The 20,894-nt window shown below is 49.0% G+C and overlaps 2 protein-coding genes across 4 annotated transcripts; both read right to left on the bottom strand.

Annotated features, from left to right (window-relative positions):
• Positions 1–398: 398 nt before the first annotated feature.
• Positions 399–4,397, bottom strand: pgrmc2 (progesterone receptor membrane component 2). The gene is made up of 3 exons (XM_057011768.1): positions 4,001–4,397; positions 2,444–2,599; positions 399–1,772 (listed from the first exon to the last, which is right to left on the bottom strand). The coding sequence occupies exons 1-3, from the start codon at positions 4,341–4,343 to the stop codon at positions 1,675–1,677; spliced, it is 597 nt and encodes a 198-aa protein (XP_056867748.1). The 5' UTR covers positions 4,344–4,397; the 3' UTR covers positions 399–1,674.
• Positions 4,398–6,895: 2,498 nt separating this feature from the next.
• On the bottom strand, positions 6,896–19,619 carry larp1b (La ribonucleoprotein 1B). 3 transcript variants are annotated; one of them, XM_057011851.1, is made up of 20 exons: positions 18,837–19,619; positions 17,449–17,510; positions 16,215–16,271; positions 15,360–15,579; positions 14,664–14,813; positions 14,335–14,457; positions 14,093–14,258; positions 13,219–13,363; positions 12,972–13,149; positions 12,531–12,670; positions 12,362–12,433; positions 11,829–12,188; positions 10,585–10,696; positions 10,273–10,442; positions 9,999–10,105; positions 9,754–9,914; positions 9,529–9,673; positions 8,774–8,883; positions 8,269–8,396; positions 6,896–8,187 (listed from the first exon to the last, which is right to left on the bottom strand). In XM_057011851.1, the coding sequence occupies exons 1-20, from the start codon at positions 19,204–19,206 to the stop codon at positions 7,942–7,944; spliced, it is 3,222 nt and encodes a 1,073-aa protein (XP_056867831.1). In that variant the 5' UTR covers positions 19,207–19,619; the 3' UTR covers positions 6,896–7,941. The 3 variants fall into 3 exon arrangements, with proteins under 3 accessions (XP_056867831.1, XP_056867832.1, XP_056867833.1); XM_057011852.1 differs by lacking the exon at positions 12,362–12,433; XM_057011853.1 differs by lacking the exon at positions 14,664–14,813.
• Between the last annotated feature and the right edge of the window lie 1,275 nt (positions 19,620–20,894).

Below are 20,894 nucleotides of genomic sequence, written 5' to 3'. Positions count from 1 at the left end.
GCTGGAATTCTTGTTTAATGCAGGAATATTTAAAATCTAACATCTTAGGATGCCTGTTGGGATGGTGTCAAATGTCTGCAGAATTTTATGTTCCCACCTGAAGAACTTTCAAACATTCCTCTGGGTTTATCAGAACCAACGGCCACATGAAGCCTGAGGATTAAAAATCAGTGAAACCCAAAGTTGAATCATTCACCTTTGAATACCTGCTGATTCAAGAGGGATCTGTGATGAAGTCAACTTCTGCCCAAACACTGAAATTGAACTGAAATTCTGTCCCAGCCCGAGACCCCCGGGGGCCCCGGCCTCCATCTGTGGGCTCAGATGAACCTTTTAGTGGGCTGTAAAAGTAACATTAGGACAGAGATCCAGCAATAAAGTCAAATAAAGTCGAGACGTTTTCAATTATTAACCAAATCGATTTATTATGCATGAACAAATCCCTTCCTGCCTCTGTCGCGCAGACACACACACACACACACACACACCAACATTTAAATACATGATGTGGAGGGTTCGGATAGCTCACTCTTTTTCGCTGAACATGCTTTAATAAAACGCCATAGATATTTACAGGATAAGCAACGTTTCAGAGGATTCTCAGCTCCCGGTCCCGCCCTGCAGCACTCTAAGCTTCTTACTTTTATTGAATTTTCTGGAAATTCACCCACATTAAAAAAAAAAAAAAAAGAACAGAAAGAACAAAAAAAAAAAGGGGGTTTTGGCCGGCACCACGTAGCGTTATGTAGGTGGAGTTGATGGACTACATAAATATGGCAGTAACACTGAGTAACTCATGGGTCTATTTACACGCACGTGCACTGGGGAAATGCGAGTGTGGGTGGACGACTGACTGGGAACAACCGTCTCCTCCGTCCCTCCGCTCGCCGCCTCTGTTCGAGCGTCAGCACTGACACAACAAACAAAATAAGGCACGATTAATACTTGGACCGTTGGGGGGGGGGGGGTCTACAGACCTGCAGCTTGTGAGGTGTGTAAACAACTGTCTAGTGATGGAACCTTCCCTTTGTATTCCTGATCAGATTGAAAAACAAGAGTCACACGGCCGCCGCCCCCACGCCGCCGCCCCCCACTCTGACTCCGCCCACTCTCCCGCTATGCTACTCAACAAATACAATCACATGGTGACAAACAGAAAACTAGTAGTGCATACACTACAAACACAAAGGAAAACATGGCCTTCTGATCCTGCCGTGGGCGTCAGCTCTCTGGCTACGTCTGACCAACTTCCACCCGGCGCTCACCCGTCGTCGTGGCGACCACAGCTCCCCCTAAACCCCACCCATCTTCTGCAGAAATGATTCAAATATTTTGGGGGGTTTATAAGTAAGTGCACAAGCCCCTGTCTCCCCACTGGGTCAGCGTTCTGTCTCTCTGCCCCGCCGAAAAGCCTTCTGGTGTCGCGGGATTGGAGGGGGGGGGCGGAGGGAGGTTCAGGGTGTGCAGGAGGGAACGCCCCGCCTTTCTGGCAGAGCAGCAGACTGAGAGGGTGAAGAAGTCACGGGCAGCAATGAAGAGCAGCTGGTGGGTAGATGGGGCGGGGGGGGGGGGTGGTCCTGGGGCAGGGGGGGTGGTCCTGGGGCAGGGGGGGTGGTCCTGGGGCGGTCTGTCGCAGCTGTCGGGGGCTCCAGGCTTTGGTCAGTGATGAACCGCTCAGTCGTTCTTCAGGTGGTCTTTGATGTCCTCCTCGTCCGTGTACTCCGAGGGCTCGTCTCCGGGCTTCAGCAACCTCCCGACGTAGTCGTATTTTTCTAGAAGGCAGCAGTGGGACTGGTTAAACTGGTTAAACTGGTAACCAAACACCCCCCCGAGCGGAACCCGATACCTAAAGTCCACTTTCAACAACAAACTTTCGACAGGAACGCTGCACCAGACTAAAGCTGGAAAAACATTTTGCTGCTTCCTGAGCCACATGTCTGTCTGTCTCTCTCTCTCACTCACTCACACACACACACACACGCTCACACACGTGCACGCTCCAGCTGATTTAACGTCTCTGGATGGCGCATGAGTGCGTCCGTGTCAACACTCGCAGATGTTCAAGAAGAGGGAAGTTGACCTACGAGTTAAACAGTAATTGACTGACCTCTTTTCTTAACATCCGTTAATCTCTCGCAGTTGCCGCATGCTAAAGTTGCCGCTGCAACCAGAAGGGTTGCTGGTTATAATCCCAGCCCCGACGGCGAGTTAATCTTTACACACGGGGATTAGATTAAAATAATTGGGTTCAGAGTTTCGTCACTTTCTGCCGACGTGGCCGGTGACATTTTTACGCGACCGAGGTTTGATTTCACTCCAAAAATAAACTAAAACCCGGCTCTTCTGCTGGACCGTTCCGCCTCCGCCGACGACCGATTGTGCTGAACTACAACCGTGGAGTCACGCAGATCGGACCGAGGCGGTACCGGTGAAGCCAACCCACCCAGAAACTGCATCTCCCACTCTCTCACGCTCTCCATCTGCACGGCGGTGAGGTCCGACAGGTCGTCGTACTCGTCCCTCAGGGCGTCTTTCTCCAGACAGAACGTGGCCAGGCCTCTGGAGGCGTCCCGGCCCGCGAAAATACCATAAGGACCATCTGAGGACAGGAAACAGAAAGTTAAACTGGAGGAGTTGGTGTCAGTGATTCGGGGGGTTTCCAGGAAAACGACTTGCTCTTTATCTGAGAAGCCGCCAGTGTTGAAGAACCCAGATCTTCAGAGATGAGGGCACCGATTTCAGCCCGAGAACTTCCGATTATCTCGATGTTACAACACGCACGCGAGCGCGTGAGCGGCCCGTCTTTTCCTCCCCATCCTCCAGAACATCATCTGACCACCATGTGAAAACTCCGCAGGCTTTCACAAACAAAAACGAGCTGCGTACGTGCCGCTGGCGATAAAGCGAAGGCGCTTTATCACCTCGGAGATTAGACGTGCGGCTCGGCAGCACATTTCCTTGGAAGGAGACGCGGCTCTGAATGTCTGCACACGTTAGACGGGGCAGCGTGCCGGTCCCGTTGGACCGCTCCGTTCCAACATTATTGGAATATCTTGGACCAAAGCTGAGCTGCAGAGATCAGACTCAGCTGTGTCTGCAGAATTTAATGGCTGCTGTTGGAATAGAACCAGCAACCAGTCAAGAACTTTGCATGGCAGAATCGGTACAAGATTCCAAAAGAAAAATGCAACATTTATCTGGGGGGGGGGGGCTCAAGTCAAGTCCTCCATAGCTGGGCCCAGTATCTGCTCACCCAATGGGGGACAAATTCTGACGTGGACACGCGGTTCCGTCAGATTATTCAGCAACAGGACACGTTGGCGTTTCGGTCCAACGTGTCCTGTCGGTCTCCGTGCACGAAAAAAAAGAAACGCTGCTGACAAAGAGATCTTACAGGTTTTACCCGAACAGGCAGCCGAGTCCACTGAGACAAAAGGCTGCCGGACGGGTCCGACTTGCTGCTTCAGAACCTCAAATCAAAACTCATAACAAACGGCTCCGATGCACTAAATCGTGGGGGAGCCGCAAATATTAACCCGATGTTTAAATGTTTCATTTCGCACACAAGTCAGAAACTGCAGCCACGTCATCAAAGCCGCCATTTTTTACATATTATATTTGGAAAAGAGCAAATATTCCGTCCATCCGAACCAGCGCTGGCGTGGAGACCGAACTGTGTGCAAGCACGGGCGGCTAACGTTAGCGGCTAGCTGGCTGCCTCTAATCCCGCATCACGCTCCGAGTTACGCGATGGGCTCCAAACTTTAGAACCCGTCGTTCTGTAAAGGTCACTGCGGAGCAACGACGCGTAGGGCGAGTTAAACGCCACGAAACTTTGGCCACCGTGCGGGGGAGCTAACAGCTAGCAGCCCATTCAGAGGCATAGCCACCGCCGCCGAGCTAAGCTAACCACAGCGGAATTGCGCCCAAATGTTTGTACCGCACAAGTCACCAAGAAGTCCGTGTGCGGTGGCCCCACATCCACCCACCAGCAACTCACCTTTCCCATAAAACTTTTTGCCACTGGTCACGTCGAAAATTTTCATGTTGACTGCCATCAGGATGCGCGGGTTCTGGAGTCCGTCGTACTCCCGCAACTGCTCCAGAGTGAAGTCCCTTCTCCTCATCTTTGGAAGCGCCGAGGCCTCGTCGCCCTGACCCGTGCTGGAGACGAGCCGCCTGCCCCACCGCCGGTACAGCAGAACGCAGCCCGAAACCACGAACACCAAAACGCTAAGGTTCAGCAACATCGCGCCGAGGCCAAGTCCGTTCGACTCTCCCACTGTCCCCTGCCCGCCGCTGGTGTCTACAGGACCGCTCGAACTGCCTCCGTCGTCCGCCATACTGCTGTTAGCGCCTACCCGCCCCTGTGTCGGTGATGTGTTCGCGACCTATTGGGAATAACACAACCACCAGTTGCGTGACCCGAGCAACGCTCAAGTGCTACGTACGTACGTAGTTTTTTTTTGTTTTTTTAAAAAATGTCATTCATCAATTAGCCCGCAGAAACCAAGGCAATTTATCGTGAGATCATTCGGCAAATATAGTCTAAATAGTAGCCAAAACAGGATGAATTGCTGTTTTAGTTTAATCAAAGTGTCTGGCGATAGTTAACATTTTCAAATAAGATATGGAGACATAGATAATCCAGAGAAGCGGGGTCATTGACGTACAATGTTTTGAGTCACCGAATATATTTAACTTGAAATGGTTTTTTGAACGGTATTTATTTCAGAACTATTTAATGTCCAATTTACGATTGTAATTGAAAGCAGCGAAACCGTCAGTGCCTAATTTGCACCCGGAACCCGAGATGCGCATGCGCAAACCAACTACATTACAAAGAAACGCAAATTGGTTGGCCTTTTGGTCATGACCGCAAATTGGTCAAGCCGTCTTATATTAATATACTCAGCATTAATTTAAAAGGGATTCAGTTTATGAGTTACATATGAATCAGTTGACTTCAGGAAAAGTGTAAGTTTTGGTATTCTCAAAGCTAAGGCAACAATTGGCGAGGAGTGGGACTTTATATTTTTTAATAGCAAATAAAGTTTCTATTTGTTCATTTCTCAATTTGACATTAACAATTGACGCACCTTTGTGGAAATGAGGCTGAAAGACTTTTCCACATAGACCTTAACTGTCCTTTATGTGGCATTTTGCAAAGACTTGGAGAAGTTTCTTTTTAACAAAACTAAAATGAAGGATGGCTTTGATGGAAAAAACATTTTGGCCAAAATGATAAATTGACTGTTAATCTTTTCATTTTCCTTGTGAAATTTCATATTCATAAGGTTAAAATATCCCAGTCAACCCCATCATTTCATTATTCTTGATTGAAATCAAGTTATCAACTCTTTGACTCTCAATAGTGAGGCTCCGCCACCGTGTCTGTCTTGGATTCAAGGGTTAACCTGGGTAAAAGGGTCGTTGACTCAGTGGTGGCGGATCATTGGCTCGGATGCACATTAGAGAATCACGACCCTTGAGGAGACACATCTGAGGGTGTCCTCCTCTGAAGGAGGTTGTTGAACATCAAAAAGCTGTAAAAGTTAACCAGTACTAGTGGCGTGTGTATATTCAGCGTGTATGTGCGCAGTAGCAATACAAGATTGCATAATAGTAGGTTGCTTTATGATCAAATCCCCTTGGCCTTGATTTTTGGAAGATCAAGGGTCGAAGTCAGATCTTTTAATCCCCATATTTGCTCTTTGATGGTGTTTCCTCTTCGTCTCTTTAGTTCTCTACGCCATGTTTGGCTCATGACAACAAAAGGAAGTTGTAAACAAGTTATAATCACAACTTTGTCCCGCATACCGTCGAGGAAACGTACACGTTCCTCGTGTCGTTCATTTTCTCAGGAATAGACACAGGATTTTTATTTATACTGGAATAGTGGAATCACAGAAGCTTCTGGGGTCCTGCTACAGGTCCCTGAGAGCTGACCTCAGGTCATGAGGAAGAGCCATCGTACACCCATCGTATTGTACCGCCACCTGGGCGTCGTCTCGTTCTGCTGATTAATTCTTTGTGTTCACCCTCTATTCCATGTTTGGTCTGAGTCCTCTCAGATGTCCCTCAAGGACTCTCAGTCTCACATGACCCCCGACAATTTCAAATGCTTTTATTTTCCTTTTGCAGCGGACACAAATCTAAGCACTACGACAAAGTACCCACGGTGATTCTGATTACAACAACCCCCTCAAAACTAGTACATGAAAATATGAAACTTAAACGACTTGACTGATTTCACACCAACAATTCGGACAAAGCAGCTAAAACAAACCTTTGTAGGAGGTTTAATGTCTTTAAACGAAGTGGAAACTCGCTTCTCTTCCTTTGTTCGTTTATTTGATTTTTGACTCAATAATTTTCGTCAGGTTTATTGTTTCTTTTGATTTGATTTCACGTCAGGTCGAGAATAAACCGGAAATGATCGGGCTCGTTGATCGCTCAGCTTCCGGGTGCAGATCGGGCAGCGCCTCCTCCTCGGTGACTGTAGCGTGGCAACGCAGTTTTGTCCCTCGCGGTTTCCCGTAGCGCAACAGACCTCCACATACCAAAACTACCCAGTGATTTAAATACCCGACGTGGCTGAGAGACACATTGCGTAAAGTTCAGAGACGTTTACTGGTGTAATTGTTTTAATGTCTGGATCGCGACAAACTGCCACGTTAGTGTAGTTTGTCCTCTTTTCTGGGCCCCTCGGTCGTGTTTGTGGGCCGTTATCTGTGTTTGCGCACTTCCTGTCAACACATTTCCCTCCTCGGCCTGTTCGCACTCTTACAGCTGCCTTTTCCTTTATTTTGGGGCCATCAGCTGATTAAGCCGAGAGAACCTGGGGAGGCGGACAGATCATAAGAGAAAATGTCTCGAAATCAAGTGGTTTATGGGGGTTTTTTTGGTTGTTTTTATTTTTACAATTCAAAACAGGAACATGCATCTCTTAAATCCTAAAACACACTCAAACCGCTACCAATAAGAACTTCTTAAAATCAAAAGAATCGCTTAATAGTGAGTTATTTTTTGTAGTATTTACACTTTTTCTTCAAATTCAACACTAAATCCTCTTTAAAATTATCAGCACATAAAAGGAAAGCTAATGATTTAAGTGCTCTAAAGCACTAACCCTTAAACATTAAGAAGTAAACGTCAAGCTAAAATATACTGTAATTTCATGTTATGCTCACACCCATAATTCCATCTGAAATATTTCCTTTATCCAAAGCAGAAGCAATCGGAAATGCAATGAATACCTAAGACTATTTCATAGGAAAAAAAAAAAAACCAATAAATTATGCCACTTCTGGGTCTGAAATTGTAGTTAAAGCTTCCCAGAAAAACAACAAACACATTTCTGTAGTCCTGCATTAAAAATTTAAATGATTAGCTGTCAGAATTAAAATCATCCAGGCGTGTAGGTGGTGATGCAGCAGCTCCAGGGGAATCAGTCCTTCACAATTTCATCATTTTAGACCTTAATTTGATTGTCGTGATCAAGAGCAAAAAACAAAACCTGATGTTTGTCAGTTTGAAACAACTGTAAAAATCGATGAAAAACCCTTCAAGAGAAAAGGGAATTCTCCCTCCTGGTAAATCAGACTAAGGCACAAAGGACTACCTGCAGTATGTCTAAGTTTGGCAAATCAGAATCCCAGTCCAACGGGTTATGGCCCAGAACTGTTCAGCACCGGGCAGGCTAACAGGGAAATGCAGGGAATGCATTTTTTTCTTTGCTTTTTGTAAACGTTATGAGCAGTCAGGTGCACAGGTTAAAGCTCTGCCTATTTATACTCGCGCTGAAATGAAATGCGCAGATTAAAAACCAAGTGAAGTCAACCCGGGCTCAGACCAAAGGTCTGCAGCTCTGCAGCCTCTGGATCTGCTGTTGCATCACATCTGCTCTCTGCCCCCCCACCCCCACACGAGGACGGGGCTTCATTTGTTCACGCTTTCCTTTCTCCCTCCTGCTGCCGACTCCTTCTTCTTGCCCGGGGCTGCTGCCGCCGTCCTCTGGGCGTGTTCTTTTGGTGCGTTTTGTGCGGCGGGGGCTGCAGAGCCGGAGGATTTTGAGGGCTGTGTGGGCTTTGAGGTAGAGTTGGAAGGATGTCGCCGACGCCTCCCGTCCTCTCCAGCTGAAGATGAGTGACACCTCCTCCTGCCTCCTTCCTCTCCCATCGGGGGCTGCAGACAGGGGGGGGGGTCAGAGTGAGCTGTAACTGTAATTTAGTGGATAAAAGGGCTCCATAACCACAGTACACTCACCACCACCCTGAAGTCCTCCAGGTTCTTGAACTGGCGGAGGTGTTCCTGCAGCTTTGGGTCAATGGGCTGGTTCTTCATCCTGGAATACTTCAGGAAGGCCCAAAACTTCTCCAGCCCGTAGAGCTGACCTGGACGGAGGAGGAACCAGCATATATGATCACAGGTTCTGCTGAATTATTGAAACAGCTGCTCATGACTCCTCAAGTAGAGAACCTGGGAGGGTAACGGGGGTCGGACACATTTAGTCGACGCTCTTTTAGCCCAAGACTAAAATAGCTGCAGGCTGAATCATCTCGTCTGCTCTGCTGGGTCACTCAGTGCCTTGACAGGGTGTTTCTAGTTGCTCAGCTTTACAGTGGAATCTTGGAGAACAATGCCTTCATTCATGCTAAAGCCTTTCTCATCCATCTATATTTGTGTGCAACTGCACGAGGGAGAATGTTCTGGTTCTGACCTGCTGGAACACCTACAAGGGGCCACGGCCGGGTTTCCATTCATTATTTACCTTTCTCAAAGTCTTTGAGGGTCTCCTCCTGAAAGTCCTTGAACAGATCTAACCTGAATCTCTTCTCCAAACCGTAGCTGTAGAATCTGAACAGACACTCCAGCCCGTACCTGTAGGGGGGGTAAAAACAGACACTTAGACCCTGAGGGGTAATTCAGTTGAGGGTGGTGTCTCGGTTGACAGGAGAGCAACATTTCACAGCGTTGACTGGCTTCGCCCTCCCTGAACCGGTCAGATCAGTCCGCTGGGTTGTGGCTGATCCAGGTTAACGAGACCTGCTGCAGTTCTAAAGTTCTAACTTTATCTGCTAACACGCCATGGGTGTCGCTCCCTTCCAGAGGCGTGGAAATGCCTCCGACTTCACAGCCTGTCCCTCCGAGTCGGACCTGCCGCTGCTATTTAAAGACTCTTTTACACTAAATTCCGTCGGCAGGGTAAACTGATCTTTGAGACAGAGGCCGGCGTGAAGCTGCCCCAGTGTGGCGTCCAACATGAAGTCACCGCTCTGAGCGCACGTGTCCCGGCCGGCTGCAGCCATGATGGCGACACACAAATCCTCCTCTCAGACTCTGAGCTGCAACAGCTTCTGGGAACTGATGGATATTCAAATTTTCCAGATCGTTGTGATAATTAGAAGTTAAAAGCTGGGAGGATCGTGCCACTACGAAGGTCAGACACAATCCAAAAGCTCCGCTCTTTCTCATCAACAACGGAGCAGAACCTTAAAAAGCTCATCAGGAACTGCTCTGACCCACCTGTTGTTTTCCTTGGCGTCCTCCACGGCGCACTGTTTGAACTCCTCGTACATCCTCCTGTTGAAGTTGTCCCTCAGGAAGAACGACCAGAACCGGAAGAGGGTGTTCATCTCCTGAGACTGGCCGATGCCGCACCGCTTCCTCTCTGGAACACAGAATTTCCATAAGGAAAATGCACACACACAACTTCTTCTCCCGAGTGTGACCAGCGTTTGGTTTAAGCACCGTTGAGGCACCGTCGGCGGTACTTGTGGTACCCCTGCTGGGTGAAGCCGTTGTCCTTCAGCATCTCGTGGGACGGATGCCAGAACTTGGGCAAGGACTGGGGGGTGCAGCCGTAACCTCCTGATAGCGGAGCTCCCTCTGACGGGGAGGCGTTGGAGCTGCTGTAAGGAGGACAAGAAGAAACCTCAACACCTAAAGGCATCGCTGCGTTTACATCCAAACATCCGGACGACCCGCGGGCGGACCTGATGGACGCGGAGCGCGGTCGGTGTTCCCGTGAGTCCATCACCCAGCCGATGTGGGCTTCCTGAGGAGGATTCAGACTGTGGCTGGTTTTCTTCTTCCTCAGCATCTGGAGCACAGGAAAGAACAGTCAGAGGGAACTTAGAGGCTCGTCAGCGACTATCACAGGGACTCAGCTCGCAGGTCCAGACAGGCCTGGAATAATCCGACAGTTTCCTGCCAACAGGTTTAGAGACGAGGACACCGATTCCATCCTGCACCTGCGTGTCGCCTCACCTGTCCGTCGAGGGTTCTGCACTCCTTCATGACGGGGTAAAAACGCGGCGTCTTGTTGGGGTCCTGGCGTCCAGGTGTGCGAGGTGTCCTGGGAGTCCGAGGTTGGCGGGTGTGTGGTGACTCTGGCACCGATGTCGGTAGCGAATGGGCCATTTCTGTCCCGCTGTCGACTGCATGATTTTGATACGTCAGTGAGCTTCGGTCCGACCAGTTTTAACAAAAGCTGAACTAAAACCTCACAGCTCTTATATATGAGAGCTCTATTCTCTTCTACATATTCTCAACCATGGAGCTCTGAGGAGTCAATCCCACCTGGCATCGGGAGAGCTGGCACTTCCTGGTTGTGGTCAACAGGCACTTTCGGGGTGAGGGTCTCAAACTCATCCTGACTGATGACGTTAAGCTTCTTGAAGTTCTCCGCGTCCTGTTGGAGAACACAAAGAATGTCAACAAGAAAGAGGTTGGGCTTCATTTTGTTCATCAAGACATTCATATTATTCAAGTCTGTCACATTAAAAAGTAAAACTGAGGTTCTACTGAATTAAGTGAGATTATTGTGAGCGTGGGTATTAATAAACGACCAATAACTGATGGTCAAGCACTGTGGTCTAATATTTCATCCTCATCTTTGTTTTGCAGTGCTGACTGATAACGGTGCGTCAGCCTGGTCAAACAGCTGATGCACCAGCAGCTGCACACAGGCAGGAATCGTGTAACACGTAGCAGATGTGAGGTGTACTTTAATCTTTAACACGTCGAGTGGCCTTGGGGTGGGGGTGGGTGGGTGGGTGGGTGTGGGTGGGTGTGTGTGTGTGTGTGTGTGTCTGCGTGCAAGTGTCCAGCCGTGGCATTTCCCACACGGCTTAACCTTTGAACCCCAAAAAAATCAGCTGAACATGGTGAAAACGGAGGAGAATAAAAAGGAATGTCCTCCCCCTCAGTCAACAGAGCACGGCTCAGCACGGATCTGCCGGGCTCGTGCGCACGTTCTGGAGCCACTTGCACATAACGACCCAGCATTATATTCACCTCCCAGACTTCTATGCAAACATCCTGTGCGTAGAAGGCCGACCCTGAAGCTTTTTACCGTTATTCATAGACCAGATCAGTCGTCGGCAGCTGTCTGACACATATTTTAGCTGCAGGCTCAGACAGTGGAAGATTATTTTTTTGTGCTCCACCACCGTGAGAGATTTAACAGCTCAGTCAGGATGGATTTATGTCAAAGTTGTCAGGGGCAGGAGAGCACTGAAGGGGCTCTGAAACCAGAACATCCATTCTCCACATAACAGGTCTAGGTTTTAGGGACTGTGGTAAAAAAAAAGAAGCAATTTTCTGAGATGTTTCAGCTACAGAAGTGACTCCTGAGCAGGTAACAGGGGTTCCTGCTAACACATGTTGGTGTAAATTATCCTTAGCTAATGCCTGGGCAGAATACTTGCAAATGCTCAATAAACCTCATATATTTGTAGGTACAATCTGACACTGGTGCGAGGAGGAAAATGGGGGGACTCCTCCCAACTCAGAAGAACATCTTGGACCCTGCCTGTTTTTACCTTGGTACATTCCATCTGTTCCATTCCCTTCCACAGGTCCTGCTCATAGTAGTACAGCCCATCGTTGATAGCTTTGGCCAAGTCTGTAGTGATCTTGGCGCGGGACTCGTGGTTGCCCGTCCGATCGCCACTGGGGTGCTTTCGCATATAGGGAGGGGTCTGGGTGACGATGAGGATCTTGTTGACGTCCTGGTCATCCAGCTCATAGTCCGAGTCATCCTCATCAGACCAGTCTGTGAACTTGTTTTTCCTGGGGGCCATCTGCTCCATCTCTTCGTCGAACATGAAGTCCAGTTCTTCCTGGTCAGGCTCAGTGGGCGGCAGCACCGGGTGGCTTTTTGCAGGGGCGTCGCTACGATCCTAAATCATACACACGGTAAAAACTTTAAGAAATGATTCTTTTAACAACCGTGCTCGCAAAAATACAACTCCTATGGATTTTTGACGACAGAGGAGATAAGATGAGGATAAGATGAGGTAAGATAAAGGAGGAAAGGAACAAGTATTTCAGCTGGGAACAGGAAGTACTCAACTGTAGGGAGGAGGTCAGTTTGGAGGGCTGAGGGAGGAGAGGAGCTGAGAACACAGGCGTCGTCACTGACACACTGCCAGGCGACAGGTGGGAATGGAGACAAGAAGAGCAGGAAGAATCAGGTAAAGGAGGTGAGAGGAGCATGACGGGACCACGGCGCACGTCTGTACCTTCGTCTGTCGGTGGCGTTTTTCCACTTGTATCCAGGCATCGGGGTCAGGTTGAGGGGCGGCGCTGTCGGTGATGGGGAGCGACCCCTTGCTGTCCTGAGGCTCCTCAGGCTCAGGAGACTTTGTCACAGGTGATGAAGCTAAAAGAGCAACAATGACGCACTGTCACCTTATATTTGAGTGAAAACTCAGATTTCTGTAGTAGATTATCATTAATAAGCACATGGATGAACAATGAATTTAATATATTGTGAAGCTCTAAGAAGTAAAAAAAAGAAGAGTATTTTAATTAGTTATTTCATTAAAACCTAAAGATTGAGGCCAAATGTAGAGTAATAAACCCACAGATCTTGTGTTATAACCACATTTTCCATTAAAAACCAGCAGAGTTCATCTTTACTCCACCCTAAAGACCAAAGGTTTGTGTTGGTGAGCACTGACCGGAGTTTATGGAGCCGAGCGTCTGTCGGGGGACAAACTCGGGACAGTTGATGAGCTGGGAGAAGTCAGTCCGAGGGGAGCCGATGATGGGAGGGGTGGGAATGGGCCAGCGTTCCGGGTCGACTTTACAGCGGATCTTATCGTCCACCAGCTCCACCTCTTTGCTGCTCTTAAGAGCCTAGAGCACAGAAATGATTCAGTCTAAATCCCAGGACAATGGCAACACCTGACGGAGGGTGGCGAGCACCTCCACGATGATGTTGATGTCCATGGTGAGGGCCTGAACTCTGTGGAAGCTGGCGATGAGCGAGATGGGGAGGAAGCCCTGGGCGTCCATCTTTCTCCTCAGGAAGAAGTCACGCTCCAAATTGTGGAGGCTGAAGTAGTATTCACTGCAGGAGCGAAGGATGAACACAAGACAGACGTGACGAAACAGCCCTGAGGGAGTTTCTGATGATTATGACGATATTTGTTCGACAATTTCATGAATGAACACCACACGGTACAAGAGAAATTAAGTTCTCCAAATCTTTCTGCTGCCTAAATGCCAAACGTTCTGCCCGGAAAACAAAATCTGAAGCTGAAAAGGCTCCCCACCCTGTCAGACCATTTAAAGTCACACACACACACACACACACACACACACACACACACACACACGCACGCACACACACGCACACACACACACACACACACACACGGCTCTGCCTGCAGGCAATGGGTCGCTCTTTCTTGTAGAGTCACGCTGGCTGACTGAGCAGCGTGAAAAAAGAGACGTGAGAGAAGATGACAAGAATGTCCGCTCTTCCTCCACTCGCCCATCCTCCCTCCCAAATATTTTCTATTATTTCTCCCCCCAGACCCCCCCCCCCCCACCACGCACACTCCCATCTGTGGCCCTCCACTATATTTAGGAGCCTACTTTACCCTCCACCCACCAGTCTACAGCCCAAACTGTCATTCAGTAGGTGAACTGCGCCCCCTGCAGGACAAACATCCTAACTTCATGAGTTCAGATCTAAAACGTGTCACAAAAAGAAACTGATAAATCTGATTCAACATTTACACCAAGGGGGTCAACGCCTGACTGGAACCCTACAAACGGAGAGGCCAGTACTCACATCTGTCGTTTGATGTACTCCTTCAGAAGCTTTTCATCCACAGTGTACATCTGGACCTTGCTGCCATCGTCATAGTAATAAACCATGTTGTTACCGAACTCTGAGGACCCCTGAGCAGAACCGTCGGACTGAGCGTCTCGGAAACTCTGACTGTATTCGTAATGACCTGCAAGAGCCGGGAAGCACTTTCACAACTCGACATCCATCCAGAGTTTCTCCGGGAATAAGAATGGAAGGCCTACCTCGTCCACGACCTCTCCCGCGCCCGCGCCCTTTCCCTCTCCCTCGAACACCTCCTCGGACGTCCCCCTCACTCCGGATGCTGGGGCCATCGCTCACAAACTCGTGATTCTCTCGTCTCCAACCTAAAAGTAGGATTTTTAAGTGAACCCCGGTGGCGTACACATTTAGATAACCACAGAAGCCTTTAGCGCGCAGCACAAGGGTTCTTTAGGCTGGTTAGTCCCTGCATCGAATCAGCAAACAAAGCGTTCAGAATCGGGAGAGGTGACGAGAGCAGGTGGTGCGGAAACATGGAGCGGAGGTAAAAGCAGAAAAACAGAGCACTTACTCCTGCTGCTATCATGCACCCTGTTATTATGGAGTGTGTGGTTGGGCGACGTGGGGTCAACCGAGTCACCGCCCGGCTCTGTGTCCGTCTTGTTGCCGCCATCCCCAGATGCTTCTTCCAGCGGCAGAGAAACCCACTTACGTTTGTTACCTGGCGATGGTTGCACACCGAAAACACAGCTTCAAGAGTTTTGTTCCACTGCAGTTTAAAAGGATGAGCTGATCAATCTGGACTGTCTCGGGAGGCAGCTGGGTTTGAGCCTAAAGCCACCCGTGCGCTACTGTAAAGACCGGTCAGGTGACAGAAGATCTGGAGGGTGACGCCTGAACTCCAAGGACAACGCATATAAACGCCGCCCTTATTACATGTTATTACTCCTGCACCTTAATGCACGAGCCGACCTACTGGCAGCATACAGACATGAGAGGAGTGGATGTGCGGAGCTGCCGGTACGACTGGTGCACCAGCGGTGACTTACTGAGAGATGTGCACGTGTATAAACGCCTAGAGGACCAGCGAACCGGTGCAACAACCATGATTGTCAGAGCTGAGCATGCACCAAACAGAAACTGCACAACATGCGCTCTCTGCAATCACGCAGTGACAACACACACCTCCACGTTTAGCGATTAGGGCGACGTGAGATTGGATCGGGAAGCTTCTCGGGAGTGGACATAAACCACAGCTCGCTCTCACCTCCACGCTTCTTGAGGGCGGCGCTCTTGGCGTCCTGCCCCAGCTTCGCCTGCCTGTCCTTGGGCAGCTCTGCCGGCGCGGCGGGCTGAGCCTCCTGGTTCTCTTTGCTCTCGCCGCCATCGTGGCTGCTTTCCGACTTCCTCTCCCTCCTCTTGTCCTTCTCTCTGCGGGAGGGAGGAGGCGGCTTCTTCGCAGTGTTGTTGATGACATTTTGCTGCTGCTGGAATATTTGGGTGAGAATACTTAATGAGTGCACACGCATCAGGTTTTTAAAGGAAGATTCTGATTTACTCGACTATTTCATTTTAAATTCCTTCGCTCGTCGTGAACTTGTTACAGGGATCAGTTTGAGGGTGTTTCCATCAACTTTCAAGTAGAAACTAGACCCTTAATGGCTCCTGTGAGCCAACCAAAATTAGACCAAGTTGAACACAACTGTTCAGGGTTCAAGCCGGACCAGTTGTTGAGGTCTTTACGGCGCCATCTAGTGAGCAGAAACCACAATAGCATCGAGGACGTGAAGGGAAGTCTAAGAACCAGTGTTCCAGGGAATACCTCCCACTCAGGTCTACTTTGGATCTGTATAATAGTGGAGAATTAAACGTAAATTCTATTTTTAATGTATAACATGCACTATGAAATCTCAGTACCTGGTAGCAACGTTAGGAAAGGTACACCTGATATAAATAAGGTTAGTAATTCAATGTACTAAACGGATTTTATTTTGCTTTCAAGTGTATCAGAATGACAACGTCTGGTCCGGCTCCGCGCTGCGTCTTCCTCCTGTCTTTATCTAACTGTGGACCTGCGTTTGGGTCACGGTTCTGAGTGTGGCGGCTCATATGTTTGTGCTACCTCTTTGGCGAGTTCTCCCGGTGTCGGCCAGTTTGTGATATCGCTGAAGTCACCGGACTGTGAAGGGCGAGAAACAGCAAACGGTCAATATTCAGATTCTGGTCAGAGAAAAAAAAAGCAGCTGTGGAAGAAAAGAAGGGTCAATGTTCTGATTGTGGAGAAACAGCAAACATGGAGGCCCGTTCACATTCCACCAACGCAAATGGGGCAAATTTGGATAGTCTGATACGAGATCAAGGTCAGACGGAGGAGGCCCACTAAACCAAACTCAAGAGTTTAACATCCCGAACCGTAACTAGAGCGGATATTTTGAATACAGCTGCACAACTACAGCTCCAGAAAAGCTGCCCTGAGCAAATTATCGTTAATCCGTCACAATTAAATGAGTTATCAACAACTTTTACTGCCACTTTGTCACGTATCTTGTGATATTACCCCACCTGCAGGTCAACTGTGGGAAACCAACCTGAACCTATGAACACGTGTGTCCAGAAGCAACTCAGACGTGATGCCAAAATGGAAATGAGTGGATGTGTACACATTATAATGGACACACTATAATTATCGTGCAAATATTATACAGGGGAGCAGCAGCGGGCTAAAGGAGAGCCAACACGCTGTCACCAGGTTCTGAACATGTGATCTTTTAAATGTGCAAAATGTGTCGCAAAAATGAAGGAAAAGGTTGAATTTTAAGCAGCTAATCGCAAAACTCTGAAGCAAATGTGCCACTGAAACGATAAAGAAACAAAGTCTAAAAAATGCAGAAGCAGCACCAGTCTGCTTATTTCTCGGCCTCGGGTCACATGACTACTTAGGTTCTTGACTGACGTGAGTTACCAGTAGCTCTGACACCTCTTTATCTTTCACCCCCAAAATAATGTTCCACCGTTTCTCTCCCTTTAAAACCAACGATCACCGTTGGAGTGGAAAAAGCAAATAAAGCAGCCAAATGGGCCTAAACAAACCCGAGCGGGCGGCAGGTGTTAGTTTCCCATCCTTCGTGACCCGTAGCTGGCAGCAGTGGTTCAACACGCCTTCAGCGCAAAAAGCTAACGAGACGCTTCGTTACGAGGGGAGAAACGGCCAACGTGATCGACTAAAAACCACCTTAAAGTGAAGGAAATGGCCCCAGAGTTTGGACTTGTGGTGTTCTGTGCTCCTACAGACGTGTGTGTCCCCCCGTGTACCGCTGACGCCAATAATAATGATGACAATAATAATAGTGCGTTACCTTGCTGGACTTCCTGGTTCTGGGCTTGCTGGCACGGACGACCTTCAGAGCGTTTTGTTGATCTGCAGACACTGAATGGATTAGTGACACCGACATGTTTACATGCAGCAGAGGACGACCAAATCCAACAGTTTGGACTGTTGGGCCGCCTGAACGCTGAAGGCACCAGCGCGGAGGCGGCGCAGCGGGAAGCGCTGACGTCGGGCCCAATCTTTGACTTCAAGGCTGCCGCTCTGTCTCCGCTCCAGCACTGAGCGACTCAACTAGTCGAGGGCGTGTTGCATGCAGCTAGTTGCAGGTTGCAGCTCTGCAGGCTGGGAGGGGCTCACTGCAGCCCGAGGATCCCTATCGCCCAGCAGGGGATGGTCCTCTTGATAAGGGGAGGACAGCGTCCACGTGAATGGGTGTATGCCTGGTTGAGCCCCGCACGTCTACCCACAGCGACGGTCTTACAGTAATGCTGTAAAACGATACCTACGCTCCCGTCAAATATAGCTCCGTCTGCCTGCTCGCTCTGAGATTTGACACACTTTCACAAGTTAACTTCAGGCACTTTGAAATGAAACGGGACACCTGTTCAATTTTAAACTGTTCTCTTGGAATTGAATGAAAGCAGAGAAATGCGTGTCTCTTATATTTTTGGAAATGTTCCCCCTCATTATTGGGCCTGGTAGCCAAGTTGGGAGTAAAATTAACACCAAACACAACATACAGATATTGTAAAATCATTGTGCGAGCATTAGCATGACACTTGGATAAGTCTCTTCCAGCTAATTGCAGTGTGTCTTTCCAACATACAAGCCCAAAGTTTCTGGACTCGGCTCACATTTGGGCTCCGAGGAGTGACAGTGTTGCAAGTGGTGGGAGGACCTGCAGGCAGGGAGGCCATTGGACGTGCAAAACGTGTCTTTACGGCAGCAGCAGCAGCAGTTAGCCTGCCTGTCTTAGCCCGATCGCCGCGACATTGCTGCCAAATTCAGCCCGATCGCGGCTCCCCGTGCTGCCTCCAGCTCCTGCCAGCCGTAGCAGGCTGTCACCGGCTTCTGCACCGCGGTGAAGCAGCCGGCCAGCGACGAGATTCCGGGGCAAAAAGAAGTAGCAGTTGTCAGCAATCAACACGTGGTGCCGCGGAGCGATCCGAGCGGAGAGGGGGATGGGACAGATATGCCTCCCCAAACACCTCCCGTCTGCACTGACAAGCACGGCCAAACATGTCATTCAGCCCCGAAATGAGCAAACTAAGGTGGGAGCGATCCGTGCGGTGGGGATTTATAAGGTTTGCCCGCAGTAAAGCTGTCAAAAGTGCTGCCAGCGCGTCCCGAGACGCGGCGACTTCACCCATTAATCAAGACAATCTGCCTCACGAGTGGGCTTTAAAATGCTCTCACCTCTCTCCTGGACGTTGATGTTGCTGCTCGGGACTCTTCCTGTCGTCCTCTTCGTCCAGGGGTTCACTTTCGGTGGGGGGGCTTCAACAACTTTCCTCTTCACCGCCTCAACAGCCGAGTCAGCATTGTCGCTTTGGTCATTCTCTTTATCGTTTTCATTTGAACTCTTGTGCATGTCTGTCGAATCGAGGCTCGTCTCTGAGCTGGTGCCATCCGAGAGTTGTTTCTCGGAGCCTTTGGAGCCCTTTTCGCCCGCTTCTTGGTGCAGGAGAGACCCCTCCGACTTGTTGTGGCTCCTCTCCGCCGCTGCGCTCGAGCTGGCCGCTGTCAAACCCGAGTCAACCTGACTGCTCTCAACCTCTGCGGACATTCTGCTAGTTTCCTAACAGCGCACAGTGGCCAATCCAGCGTTGTTGTTTGGTCCTGACTCTCTTATCACAGAGAAATTTTGTTAAAAGTTCGGAGGGCGACCACATCCACAACTTGTGGTAAACAACTTTTGGGCTGGACCTCGCTAGCCAGCTAGCCAAGTAGCTTCTGACGCTAATAGTTAGCTAGCTAGCGAACGTGCAGTATTCGACGAGCTAAATTTAAACGTTTTCGGATCCAAGCGAGCGTTTCATATCAGGGCGCAGTTACCTCGGTCTCCGTAGACGCTCAACATGTAAGAAACAAGCACCGAACCAGTTCACCTGCGGCTTTCTGGAACTTTTTTAAGCAGCAGTGGAGCGACCTCCGCGGCGTCTGACTCGGGGTTCAACTCCACGCTACAGCGCTGAGCTCGTGCAGCCAGCTGCTCGTGCCTGTAAACAGTGCCGATGCTGCCCCTGGCGGCCACGAGGCGCATCGCCGTACATCAGCGGTCTTCTCTGAAACATTTGAGCTTCACTAAAACTCAAATGTCACCAACAAGTCGCATTAAATGCCAACGTGGTGAAAATAGAGTGTACGTGTTATTATTTTGGTTATAAATGTCTTTTTTATGACAGCCTAAGGCATGAAATAAATCAAGGATGGAGCTTTAGCTTGTGTTTTAAGAGCTGTATGACATCAGTCATTAACGAGTAAAAAGGAAAAGTTTATTACAGCCAAGAAAAATGAGTGTTACTGGAACACATAATAATAAAAGAGATACATCATCAGATACATATATAACCTATTCCCTTAAACCCAAATCTCAACTATAGGGATTTAATGTATTTAACGTACTTAATGGCTGAAAGGTCAGATGCTCGGGTCCCTTCACCTTGAAGTGGAAACAATCTCCTGCACAGAAGCTGAATTTGATCATCTCTGTAAAAAAAACATCTCTGTAACTTTAAAGCAACACTAAAATGTGAATAAACCATTTTAATCCTGCAGGTTTAAAAGCAGCTCAGCTGGAATTTACAGTTTATCTCACCAGCTCCTCCAGTTCTGAGGACCTTTCTGCCGCTCAAAGGAGGATCAAGCAGATTACCAGATTATCACATTAGGTAGAGGAAATATGAAACCCCGTTGACATGTCCCCCTCAGCACTTGGATCCCTGTACCTTTACAGAAATTGAGGTAAAACGCTGGTGAATGATGAATATGCCGGTTATTTTACTGAACAGCGACTCGAGTCCCGAGACTCTGCAACCAGCAGCTGTCAGCGAGGGAAACGATGAAAGGATTCACTCTTTTCTGCAGCGCTGAGAAAAGAAACAGTGAACAGGAAACAGGAAAAAGCTCCACAATACTCTTAGATCTGAGGCAACGTGGCCACGGGATTAGTTCCCCAGAATAACCTAATCAGTGACTAAATAGTATCGGAATCATGGAACAGGAAGGAAAGCCCCGTATTTTACGTGGAACGCAATGAACAACAGCCAGTCTGGACGGAGCCTTAGCTGGCAGCCGGGTTCCAACGATCAGAACCTGGATCATTCTGAGGCAGGTTCTTGGGTTTTCTTGTCTTGGCTGCCTCCATGAACCTGACCGAAGGGATGTTTGCTCAAACATCCAGCTGAAAAGGTCTCAGGGCCAAATTTGCTGACATGACCCGAGCGGCGTGGAGCAGGGCGTGACTGTGATCCA

The sequence above is a fragment of the Takifugu flavidus genome, chromosome 16, assembly GCF_003711565.1.
Source record: "Takifugu flavidus isolate HTHZ2018 chromosome 16, ASM371156v2, whole genome shotgun sequence".
Lineage (NCBI taxonomy): Eukaryota > Metazoa > Chordata > Actinopteri > Tetraodontiformes > Tetraodontidae > Takifugu > Takifugu flavidus.
This window is presented reverse-complemented; position numbering and strand designations above follow the sequence as displayed.